Source organism: Bubalus kerabau, chromosome X, assembly GCF_029407905.1.
Source record: "Bubalus kerabau isolate K-KA32 ecotype Philippines breed swamp buffalo chromosome X, PCC_UOA_SB_1v2, whole genome shotgun sequence".
Lineage (NCBI taxonomy): Eukaryota > Metazoa > Chordata > Mammalia > Artiodactyla > Bovidae > Bubalus > Bubalus kerabau.
The window spans coordinates 128684746-128698172 of NC_073647.1; the positions used below are offsets into that span (position 1 = coordinate 128684746).

At 38.8% G+C, this 13427-nt stretch overlaps 1 protein-coding gene across 6 annotated transcripts in view; it reads left to right on the forward strand.

The window, feature by feature from the left end:
• Positions 1-13427, forward strand: part of DMD (dystrophin) — a 2389494-nt gene that overhangs the window by 2030409 nt on the left and 345658 nt on the right. For all 6 annotated transcript variants that reach the window (XM_055564496.1, XM_055564495.1, XM_055564498.1 and 3 more), the window contains one exon: positions 7105-7251. In XM_055564496.1, the coding sequence (XP_055420471.1) occupies positions 7105-7251 (147 nt within the window). The remainder of the gene's footprint in view (positions 1-7104; positions 7252-13427) is intronic.

Below are 13427 nucleotides of genomic sequence, written 5' to 3' on the forward strand. Positions count from 1 at the left end.
CCCTGCATTGCATGCTGGAGTCTTAACCACTGGGCCATCAGGGAAGTCCCCCGTGTTCACTCTATGCATAACATGTCCTGTGACTCAGTGTTTAGGGGCCATGCTTCTTGTTATGTACATCAGTGAGCCATCCTCAGGTGGTATGGAGCTGCCACTAGAAGCCAGGTCACATGTTAAGGTGAAGACTGTCTTAGACACTCTCGTGCCTTCTTTTTCTCGTCTTCTTTTCTACCATCATCTGTCTCCTTTCCTCCATTGTCATGTGCTCAGCACCCTCACCATGACTTCTAGCTGGCTGAAGTTCATCATTCTGATCAAGCCTACCATGATTATCTTCCCAAAGTGAACCTTTGCACCAAATTACCTCTTTAGCAACAAACGTCCCCCTAATCAAAGCTTCCATTTATCTTAACAAAGACTTAGGCATTCATATTAAACAGAACATATGGCTTTTCCCCTTTAATAATAATAGTAGTAGCAGTAGCAGTGGTAGTAAAGTCGTAGTAGTCAACATTTAAAATAAATGCTCTCTATTCCAATTCAGTTAGGACCTGGAGTTCAACAGTTAATTGAAAAAGTCAGTAAAAGTTTTATTTTGTGTAAAATAGTCACTAATATTTTAATGCTGTGTGAAGGAATTTTACTTCGAGTGTAGGTTCCCTGATTAGGGTTTGCCATGAATTACACTGATACTACAGACTCTGATTTCCAGTGCAGGTTTCCTTAATGCAGACAGAATCCATTGGGAAACATGGGAAGCATTCTAAGTACTTTGGAATCCTTCTAACCTTTTCATATGGGTTTCCTAATCTCTTACAGTTGCCTAGTTGGCACCCAATTCAGTAATACTTCTTTTTCTTTTTTTAAAGCAACTTTCCAGAATATTTAACCTTATTTTTTATAGGAATAATAACTTACTTTCTTTTTAGGATTCTAGTTCTTTGGTTTAGGAAATCTTTCATTAAATTATGTAACTGCAATACTAATTGGCAAAAGCAGGTTTGAGAATATACACACATTGACAAGTCAACTAATGAGAACTGAACGCCATACTTATGACACATACATCTTAACATTTTACTTAGTGACTGTTAGCGGCCCCAGTCAGTATATTTCTCAGACAATAAAAACTCTGGCTAATCTGATGAGTCTTAAATGGAGATCAGTTAAGGGAACTTCTGCTACAGTTGGATGATACAAGCAGAAGAAACAAAAAAGAAGCCATGATCCCATGACTCTGTGTGTGTGTGAGTGAGGGGACAGGGGTTTTGGGGAGAGAAGGAAAATAGAGGGGAAAGGAGAGAGTGTGTTGTGATTAATTATGAACATTGAAACTTATTTTTTAAAATCTCTTTTGTCCTCCAGAATACTGATGCAGGATTAAAAATCTGTGTCCACAGCAGGGGAGAGAGTGGGATGAATTGGGAAAGTAGCATTGACTTATATACACTACCATGCATAAAATAGCTAGTGGGAAGCTGCTATACAGCGCAGGGAGCTCAGCTCAGCACTCTGTGATGACCTGGAGGAGTGGGATGTGGGGATGCGAGGGAGGCTCAGGAAGGAGGGGATATATGTATACTTATAGCTGATTCACGTTGTTCTATAGCAGAAACTAACGCAACATTTTAAAGCAATTATCTTTCAATTAAAAGAAAATCTGTGTTCAGGACTTTGAGGAAGAAACTGAAAATCAAAATACACTAATAGAGACCCTTGGCCATGTGCATCATGTAATCCAAGGGGAGCTGAAATCTAGATATGACTGAAGTGAGGTGGATGCTGAACTCAGGGGACCAAGAGCCACACTAGTGAAGGCAGTGATGAGTGTATGGGGTTAATCTGCACTGTTGTCAGATTCTGCCTGGCTCTCCTGCCATCTGTGCAATGATTCCTCTTTATGATTCCCACTCAAGTGATATTTACTTGTGGTTACTAGAAATGCATGTTATTATCCAGAAGACAATGGCTCCATTTTTATTAACATTGTCTTTGTCCAGGTTTCCCCGCTGACATTTAAGAAATCTGATTTCTAACCTTTCTATTACGCCAAGCAAAGTGATTATGAATCACTTCTTTTTAGAGATATGAATTCATATTTATGGAGTTTAACTGCCTCTCTCCATGGGCATTTATTGTGATCCTTTTATGTATGTATTTATGAGAAAATAGAATAATATTTGCTATCAATTCCTATAACAACTGTCTTCGTTTCAGAATGATTCCTATGATATTCCACTGATGTGAAATTAAATAAAGATGAAAATATCAGATATAATTTTTGTATCTACATGGTCAATCAGACAGGTTTCTGTCCATTTCTCTTTGTATTTTTTTATATATAATTCACATACCATAAAATTCATAGTTTTAAAGTATGTGATTCGGTGGTGTATAGTATATTCACAAAGCCATGCCACCGTCACCACTGTCTTAACTCCAGAATGCTTTTGTCATTCCCAGAAGGAACCCCATGATTCTTTAATATAATATTTTTAATGGCCACTTTTCAAAAACTGAAAGTTCAACAGAGTGATGTGTCAAAATATCATATTATCTATGAACTATTTAAGGGTCTTAGGCTCCATACAATGCCACATTTTAGTGATGAGACAGGAACTTGGATTTGGATAATCCCATTCTTATTTAGAACGTACACACTGGTTCCTTCCATTTGGAGTCAGAAGGAACTGGAAGGTTTTAGATGAAGTCCGTGTAAACAGTGCTTTTATCAACATTCAGTTCAGTGCAGACGCTCAGTCGTGTCCGACTCTTTGTGACCCCATGAACCGCAACACGCCAGGCCTCCCTGTCCATCACCAAACTCATGTCCATTGATTCGGTGATGCCATCCAACCATCTCATCCTCTGTCATCCCCTTCTCCTCCTGCCCTCAATCTTTCCCAGCATCAGGGTCTTTTCCAATGAGTCAGCTCTTCGCATCAGGTGGCCAAAGTATTGGAGTTTCAGCTTCAACGTCAGTCCTTCCAATAAACACCCAGGACTGATCTCCTTTAGGATGGACTGGTTGGATCTCCTTGCAGTCCAAGGGACTCTCAAGAGTCTTCTCCAACACCACAGTTCAAAAGCATCAATTTTTCGGCACTCAGCTTTCTTTATAGTCCAACTCTCACATCCATACATGACTACTGGAAAAACCATAGCCTTGACTAGACAGACCTTTGTTGACAAAGAAATGTCTCTGCTTTTTAATATGCTGTCTAGGTTGGTCATTACTTTCCTTCCAAGGAGTAAGCGTCTTTCAATTTCATGGCTGCAGTCACCATCTGCAGAAATTTTAGTGCCCCCCAAAATAAACTCAGCCACTGTTTCCACTGTTTCCTAATCTATTTGCAATGAAGTGATGGGACCAGATGCCATGATCTTAGTTTTCTGAATGTTGAGCTTTAAGCCAACTTTTTCACTCTCCTCCTTCACTTTCATCAAGAGGCTCTTTAGTTCTTCTTCACTTTCTGCCATAAGGGTGATGTTATCTGCATATCTGAGGTTATTGATATTTCTCCTGGCAATCTTGATTCCAGCTTGTGCTTCATCCAGCCCAGTGTTTCTCATGATGTACTGCATATAAATTAAATAAGCAGGGTGACAATATACAGCCTTGACATACTCCTTTTCCTATTTGGAACCAGTCTGTTGTTCCATGTCCAGTTCTAACTGTTGCTTCCTGACCTGCATACAGGTTTCTCAAGAGGCAGGTCAGGTGGTCTGGTATTTCCATCTCTTTCAGAATTTTCCACAGTTTATTGTGACCCACACAGTCAAAGGCTTTGGCATAGTCAATAAAGCAGAAATAGATGTTTTTCTGGACCTCTCTTGTTTTTCCCATGATCCAGTGGATGTTGGCAATTTGGTCTCTGGTTCCTCTGCCTTTTCTAAAACCAGCTTGAACATCAGGAAGTTCATGGTTCACATATTGCTGAAGCCTGGCTTGGAGAATTTTGAGCATTACTTTAGTAGCGTGTGAGATGAGTGCAGTTGTGTGGTCGTTTGAGCATTCTTTGGCATTGCCTTTCTTTGGGATTGGAATGAAAACTGACCTTTTCCAGTCCTGTGGCCACTGCTGAGTTTTCCAAATTTGCTGGCATATTGAGTGCACTTTCACAGCATCATCTTTTAGAATTTGAAATAACTCAACTGGAATTCCATCACCTCCACTTCCTTTGTTCGTAGTGATGCTTCCTAAGGCCCATTTGACTTCACATTCCAGGACGTCTGGCTCTAGGTGAGTGATCATACCATTGTGATTATCTGGGTCATGAAGATCTTTTTTGTACAGTTCTGCGTATTCTTGCCATCTCTTCTTAATATCTTCTGCTTCTGTTAGGTCCATACCATTTCTGTCCATTATTGAACCCATCTTTGCATGAAATGTTCCCTTGGTATCTCTAATTTACTTGAAGAGATCTAGTTTTTCCCATTCTGTTGTTTTCCTCTATTTCTTTGCATTGATCACCAAGGAAGGCTTTCTTATCTCTCCTTGCTATTCTTTGGAATTCTGCATTCAAATGGGAATATCGTTCCTGTTCTATTTCGCTTTTCACTTCTCTTCTTTTCACAGCTATTTGTAAGGCCTCCTCAGACAGCCATTTTGCTTTTTTTTAATGTCTTTTACTTGGGGATGGTCTTGATTCCTGTCTCCTGTACAATGTCACGAACCTCTGTCCATAGTTCATCAGGCACTCTGTCTATCAGATCTAGTCCCTTAAATCTATTTCTCACTTCCACTGTATAATCATAAGGGATTTGATTTAGGTCATACCTGAATGGTCTAGTGGTTTTCCCCACTTTTTTTCAATTTAAGTCTGAATCTAGCAATAAGGAGTTCATGATCTGAGCCACAGTCAGCTCCCGGTCTTGTTTTTCCTGACTGTATAGAGCTTCTCCATCTTTGGCTGCAAAGAATATAATCAATCTGATTTCGGTGTTTACCATCTGGTGTTTTCCATGTGTAGAGTCTTCTCTTGTGTTGCTGGAAGAGGACGTTTGCTATGGCCAGTGCATTCTCTTGGCAAAACTCTGCTAGCCTTTGCCCTGCTTCATTCTGTACTCCAAGGCCAAATTTGCCTGTTACTCCAGGTGTTTTGGAGAAAGCAATGGCACCCCACTCCAGTACTCTTGCCTGGAAAATCCCATGGACAGAGGAGCCTGGTGGGCTGCAGTCCATGAGGTCACTAAGAGTCAGACACGACTGAGTGACTTCACTTTCACTTTTCACTCTCATGTATTGGAGTAGGAAATGGCAAACCACTCCAGTGTTCTTGCCTGGAGAATCCCAGGGATGGGGGAGCCTGGTGGGCTGCAGTCTATTGGGTTACACAGAGTCGGAAACGACTGAAGTGACTTAGCCAGGTGTTTCTTGACTTCCTACTTTTGCATTCCAGTCCCTTATAATGAGAAGGACATCTTTTTGGGGTGTTAGTTCTAAAAGGCCTTGTAGGTCTTCATAGAACCATTCAGCTTCTTCAGCATTACTGGTTGGGGCATAAACTTGGATTACTGTGATATTGAATGGTTTGCCTTGGAAATGAACAGAGATCATTCTGTCATTTTGGAGATTGCATCCAAGTACTGCATTTCAGACTCTTCTGTTGACTATGATGGCTACCCCATTTCTTCTAAGGGATTTATCGCCACAGTAGTAGATATAATGGTCATCTGAGTTAAATTCACCATTCTAGTCCATCTTAGTTCGCTGATTCCTAGAATGTTGATGTTCACTCTTGCCATCTCCTGTTTGACCACTTCCAATTTGCCTTGATTCATAGACCTAACATTCCAGGTTCCTATGCAATATTGCTCTTTACAGCATCAGACCTTGCTTCTATCACCAGTCACATCCACACCTGGGTGTTGTTTTTATTTTGGTTCCTCCCTTCATTCTTTCTGAAGTTATTTCTCTACTGATCTCCAGTAGCATATTGAACCAGAAAAATAACACCTGCTCAGATCAAGCAAATCATAGCGGCACGTATAGCCAAGTAAGTGATGCTGTCCTTGTGCACAGAGATTCTGTTACACAAACTATTCTCCTAAGTGAGGGAATTTGTCCCTTAGAAATTGCTCGTTAGAACATTGGGACCTCACGCATCACGTTAAAGATCCATAAATGTCCTCTCAATGGAGAAGAGAATATGCATGATCATATCAACCCAGTATTTGCATAGGCTGCTTCTGATCAACAGATTGTCATGATGCATGGCATCATGGAATCCTGCTCTGGTGCTCCAGAGACAGCTGAGAAGTCTCATGGGAGCCTTCTTCAGTCATTGCTACAAGGACTAAAATACTAGGAGATCAGGAACTCAGGCTTAGGATTTGACAAAATACCCTCATCTCTAATTGAAACGATTTATTTATATAGTTGGTACAAAGTATGCATGTAATATTTCATGACTGAGTACATCTTTTACTGTTAAAAAAAAAAAAAGCCCCCACTTTTGGTTGTGAGATGAGTAGAATTCAGAATCTAGCAGCATTGTATTCTTCCCATTACTTTGCCAATGCAGAATTTCTTCAGAAAGGGATCTAAATATAATTGTTAAGAATGTGCACTCTAGAGGCAGACAAATCTGATTATGTATCCCAGGTTCCTCAGTTTTGACCCATGGAGCCTCAGGCAAAGTTTAACCTCTGTGATTTTTTTTTTCTTATGTGTAAAATGATAATTCTCTAACTACCAACCTCATAGGGTTATTGTGTAGGAATAAAATCAGATGATGTTTGGACAGAGCTCCTCACAGAATTAGGCACATAACAAGTACTCAGTAGACATTAGTTGAGTTGTTTAGTCGCTAAGTCATGTCCGATTCTTTGCGACCCCGTGGACTGTAGCCCATCAGGCTCCTCTGTCAATGGGATTCTCTAGGCAAGAATACTGCAGTGAGTTGCCATTCCCTTCTCCAAACATTAGTTAGCCATCCATTAACAAATGTTCACTGTTATAATACCACTAGAAAAGGGCAAATGTTACTGACATCCCAAACAGAATATGACACCATGTAGTTCCCATGTGTCTGTTTTTTTTTTTTTTTTTTTGCTTTAAATAGTCTCATCTTCCATTTTGTCCTTGATTATTTCATACAGGCACTTCGAGGAGAAATTGCACCTCTCAAAGAGAATGTAAGCCACGTCAATGACCTTGCTCGCCAACTCACCACGTTGGGCATTCAGTTATCACCATATAATCTCAGCACTCTGGAAGACCTGAACACCAGATGGAAGCTTCTGCAGGTAGGCACATTATAAACATTGCAGTTTCTTCTCTCAATAAGGCAATATACAGATAAGGCTTGTTTGTAAGGAACAATGCAAGTAATTTCTTCATATGATACTCATGATAGTTTGTGAGTGTATGATATTTTGTATTATTTAATAATTTATTATTTCATTTTAAGCATATTAATATTAATTTTTAAATGGCTTAAAGTTAGACTTTACTATATCTTGCAGTTAACATGGAAGATAATACTGAATCATGCTTTAAGAACTGAATTACTGGCATGCCATTACTTTGTACTATCATACCTTGGATTCTTAAAATGTCTTTCCTTTTGGAATCCTAACTTAAAACAAAAGTTGATGGTAGGACACATTCTAAATCTTTTAAAGAAAGGATATCCTACCACAAACCGACTCATGAAAGTTTTTCATAGTAAATAAAGGGAACGTAAGTGTGCGCAAGGTCATGCTTACTGGCTATGGGACCTTTGGCAAATTAACTTTTCTGTGTCTCAGTGTTTTACCTGAAGAAAATGGGAATGTTAAATGTTCCTAAAATATTGGTCTTTTGTTAGGATGAGTAAGTCAAAACACATGAGACGTGCTTAGTACAGTATTAGCTACATAGTAAAAAACACTGTGAATTCTAGTTCTTGGTGTTACTGCAGTTATAATTGTTATTATTATAGCATACAGGTTTTCGAATCAGACTTAGTTGAAGTCACTTGACCTCTTTGCTTGTCCATTTCCTCATCTCCAGCATACTTGCTGTAATGTTAAAGGGACTAATTGTTGTAGAGTTATTGGTACAGTACCTGGCTCATAGTAAGAATTCAGACAATGGAATGGTGAAAGAGGTGTGTCTACACTTTCCCTTCATGAAGGCTGCCACTAATAAACTCCCACCCCTGCAACTGGTTTGATTATAGAATTAAAGAATTGTTTCTTCTCTTTTTCCAGTTTCATAAGATGCACAAAGTATGCTCCTGGGGACAGAGAGGAAAGAGGAAACTGGGTTTAAAAATATTTGCTTTCAGTGTTTTAGTAAGAAAAAAAATGATAAACCAGATTACTTTTCCTATATGCAGTCCATTTAGCAGTGTGATTGAAAGTCCTGTTGAAGAATTGTTAGATCTTTAATAAAAACAAGACCTCTCGAGATCTCATATAATTTAATTTTTGTTGTGATGATAGTCTTGAAATATATGTATGATAGATTGTTATAAGTGGCATTGATTAAAGCCAGACAATATAGTTAAGAGATTACATGCATTTCTATGTCTATTTGCCCCATAGTGGTTACATACTATTAAAGTCTTATCAGTATTATCCTTAGTATATTTTTTTCATTTTAAACATAAATAAGGAAAGTAATAAATGTCCAAGGAAAACCAATGGTCGCATTTGTTCCTTTCAAGTACTCTTGAACCATTATCTTAACATTACTTTTAGAGAGCTAAATGCCACATTTGCTTTCAGAATGTGATATAAATTTGTGAAAATGGCATGTAATTTTACAAATGAGATAAAAATATTATGACTGATAGGAAAGAAAGTTTAAAAAAAATCAGTGTGAGTGATCCATCATAGTTGTACTATTTATTTAAATATAAAATATGAGAAAATAGTAACAGTTTGATTTTATCCATCCTTTAAAATGAATAAGGGACTTGGTTATAAATCTAGGAATGTACATAAAGAAGATAGGTGTTGTAGTAAAAAAACTGTAGGAGTGAATGATAGAACACCTAACTGCAAACTGAAGCTCAGCTATTATTTGACCATATTATCTTGGGAAAGCCATTTGACCTCTCAAAGCTTCTATTTCCACATTTGTAAAACAAGATAATGCATTTTATCTTAGGTCACAGTCCATTCAGTCCTGATTCTGTATGTGCATATCTGGGGGAGATCCACATATGTTGGAATTTAGTTTAGAATCAGTGGATTTGCTTCCTCTTCATAATACAAATGTGACTGACTGGAATTATATTCCTCCATCAGTATAATTCTAGCTTTTAAAACCCTCATCCCCAAACACCCTTATAGACAGCCTTCTCATAGTAAATGGTTCAGTTTGTGGTATATGCTCTTATTGTGGCACATTCCACATGTTGCTATTTTTTAATGTGACCTTAAGAGTAGACTTAAGTGTTTTTTCTAACAGAAAGGTGATAAATTCAAGGTTTTAAGTTGCACATAGCTGAGTCAACTTGATTCCATTCTTTTATCTGACCAGAATCTAACCATTCTGCTATATTATAAATGTGAGTACTTATTCAGAAAAGGAACAAAGCAAGAAATGAGGTTCACATCAAACAACTCTATCCCCATTACTGGAAGAGCAACTCATAACAACCTATCGAGAACATTGTCCATTTAGAAGAATGTGTGGGAGACTAAAGGATTACCCAGCTTCTGTGGAGGGGGGTGTTAGCCCTCCATTATTGTGACATCACATTAATTCATTCACTTACAGTGCTATGTCAGTCAACGAAAATCATGATAAAAGTGAGAGTTCATCTTTGCTTCTGGATTTGCTCAAAGAAAAAGCAAGAATGGAGAATTGGGGTAGTGGGAGGGTAGACATAAGTCTAAGAAAAAGAGTCTTACATTTGAGCAAATAGTGTAATTGAAGAAGTGGAATGACATACTACCAGGCTCTAGGTACTTGATATCAGAATATCCTGGGTTTACCTTTGGGCCGGGCGGGAACGCTGTACTGTGTCTTGCTGTGTGTGGGCTTTTCTCTAGTTGCAGCAAATGGGGGCTACTCTCTAGTTGTGGTGTGCAGACTTCTTATTGCAGTGGCTTCTCTTGTGGAGCACAGTCTCTGGGATGCAAAAAAGTGAAAGTCAGTCAGTCGTGACCAACTCTTTGCGACCCCATGGACTGTAGCCTGCCAGGCTTCTCTGTCCATGGAATTCTCCAGGCCAGAATGCTGGAGTGGGTAGCCATTCCCTTCTCCAGGAGATCTTCCCAACCCAGGGATCGAAGCCAGGTCTCCTGCATTGCGGGCATTTTCTTTACTGTCTGAGCCACCAGGGAAGCCCAGGGATTCAGTAATTGTGGCACACAGGCTCACTCGTGATTTAGTTGCTCTGCAGCATGTGGAATCTTCTGGGACCAGGGATCGAACCCGTATCCCTTGCATTGGCAGGCAGATTCTTATCGAGCCACCTGGGAAAATCTGTCCTGGGTTTCTTACATGGGCCATTAATTTTTACTTTAAAGAAAAGTCATGCTGGTTTTCTAGCTGTATGTAATATCTCTCAAAATGTTAGAAACAGATAAACCATAGAGATCTGAACATCAACAGCAGGGTAAGATCCAGTCACAGAATATCTGTACATAGAAATAGAATGTACAGGGAGTTCTGGATTTATATTGAATCCACAAATAGAAGTATAGAGCCATTGCTTTGCCCATTTGAAACTCTCTGTGGGAATAAAATCCTGCTTTCTCCCTTAGAGTGGGCACGTTAGTGTGGATGTTTCTATGACACCATTGGACGATGTGTTTTTGCAAAGGAAACCATTATTCCTTGTAATAGCAAAAAGTTTTCATGTACATTGTTTCACTTAATCCTCAAAACGTAATGATTATGTATTATGATTACATAATATCATTGTGTCCTTGTACAAGTAAGGAAACTGAGACTTAGAGACGGTAAGTGACACATTCACAGTCGCACAGCTTTTAAGCGGCAGTCACAATCTAAATCAGATCTGAGCTGCAACTCCCTACTCTTTTTGTTGCCTTGTCTCACAGTGGACTTAACAAAGTCATACTTTAGAGCTGTTTTGGGCAACATAATATTTCACTTTTTTTTCCATGCTTCCCTTCGTTTTTAAATGATCCTCAGGAATATTAACTTTGAAAGCTTCCTTTGCAAACCAATGGATTAATGAGCCCCAGTTCAATGTACCCCTTAAAATCATACCTGTCGTTTCAAATATAAAATTATAAAGCATTATATTTCTCATTGTCTTTAGAATTCAGCAATTGTACTAAAAGCAACCAAAAGTGAATTTAATGAGTTAGCCTTTAAAGTGGAACCAGTGTTAATATCTGATCCAGGAGAAATGAGTATTGAAACCAAACGGGAAGAAAATTAAACTGATGATAAGCCCTTCTAATTTTGAAGCAGTGCACATACTTTTAGTGCCAAAGTTGTGCTCTTTAGTCACCAAACACAAGTACTATAGGGAATATTCTATAAGAGTATGAGTGGGAATATTCTATAAGAAAGTACTACTAGGGAATGTTCTACCCATTTCTCACCCTCATGAGTAAACCCATGAATAGCAACAGGAGCTGAAAATACACTTTAATATAAAAAGTAAATGCTTTGTTGACTGTAGGATGTATGAAATGTAATCACTTGAAAAATATTAAATATGAAGACATTTCTCTGTGTGACATTCTTTAAATATGTTTAAGGACAGCATCATGAATTATGTATGTTTTTAAAGGTTTCCTAAAAGTTTTCCAAAGTCATATGGACAGTTTTGTACTCTATCTTCACATCTTTGCGGTAACTTGATGTCACGGGGATCTAGACCCTCATCTTCTATACACTCCCTTCCTTCTTTCATTCTTTGCTTCTTCTTTCATTTAGTTGGCACTGATTAAGCAGCTACTGGGTACCAAGCAAACATTGTCATTGTCGTATCTGGTCCAAGGACATCATGACCAAAACTCTCTTCACCACTTGTGCCAACTTAAGCCAAGTTTTATAGATATATTTTATTTCATTACTTCCATAATGTCCCACCCTCCCTCCCTTTCTCCATCTTATAAACAAAAAATATATATATGCTATTGTGACACTAATACTATAAAAGTAGTACCTTTTCAGATCTCCTATTTACAAATTGTGCAATAGTTTCTGACTGTGAGTTTGATCTCCATAATCAGATTAGCAAGATTTGTGGAAGGAGCCATATTTAGCTGGGCAACAGAAATATTTTCATGGCTTCATTTAAAAAAAAGCTAAATAAAATTTTTAATTAAAAAAATTAAAAATTCCAACAGAGAAGTTTATGTTCTTTACTTGGGTGGGAGAGCTTTTTGAAGCAGGCTATCTCTTACTCTCTCTCTCTGTCCTTTTCATTATTGAGCACATGATTTGATCCTTTAAATGAATTGATGGATTTTGAACATTTTCATCATTTTTTTTTTAAGGATCTTGTACTAATCATTTTATGTTGTGCTTTATGGAGCCCCTTCTAGGTAGGCAGTGTAGGTGACCTGGGCGGATTCCTCTTAGAAATAATGTGGACCCATTACCAACTGAAGGCTTCCCTGGTGGCTCAGACAATAAAGAATCTCCCTACAATACAGGAGACCCAGGTTTGATCCCTAGGTTGGGAAGACCCCCTGGAGAAGGAAATGGCAGCCCACTCCAGTATTCTTGCTTGGAGAATCCCATGGAATGAGGAGCCTGGCGGGCTACAGTCTATGGGGTCACAAAGAGTTGGACATGACTGAGCAACTAACACTTTTTTTTACTCACTGAGGGCTGGTCTACTGATATCTGCTTTGCATGCCTTCCCTGGACTTTTTCTTTAACAAGACCAGAAATGATTCTCCTTGTGGTTATATCACAGAACTCAGAAGAAAATGATACATCTGTGGCCATTCTCAAAGGAAATGTTTTCCTGCATCAGTGATTCTAAAATGTTCATGACACCAGAAGACTAACTAAAACACAGATCACTATGTGACTGCTGTGGATGGGCCCCACTTGGGAAGTTTTTGATTCAGTAGGTCGGGAATGGGGCCTGAGATTCTGCAGTTCTAACTAGCTCCCAAGTGAGGCTGATGCTGCTGATCCAGAGCTCATGCTTTAAGAAATGTTCATCTATATTAAGCACTTGCTGAGTACAGCTGAGTTTAAAAGGTTTTTTAAATAATTATATATATATATACACACACACACGTGTGTGTGTGTGTGTGTGTGCTCAGTTGCTGCAGTCATATTCAACTCTTTGTGACCCTATGGACTGTAGCCCACCAGGCTCCTCTCTCCATGGGATTTTCCAATAGAAAACATCTCATGGTACCTTGCACAAGTCATATATATATATACACATACACACACACATACAGGAAAAGGCAATGGCACCCCACTCCAGTACTCTTGCCTGGAAAATCTCATGGGCAAAGGAGCCTGGTAGGCTGCA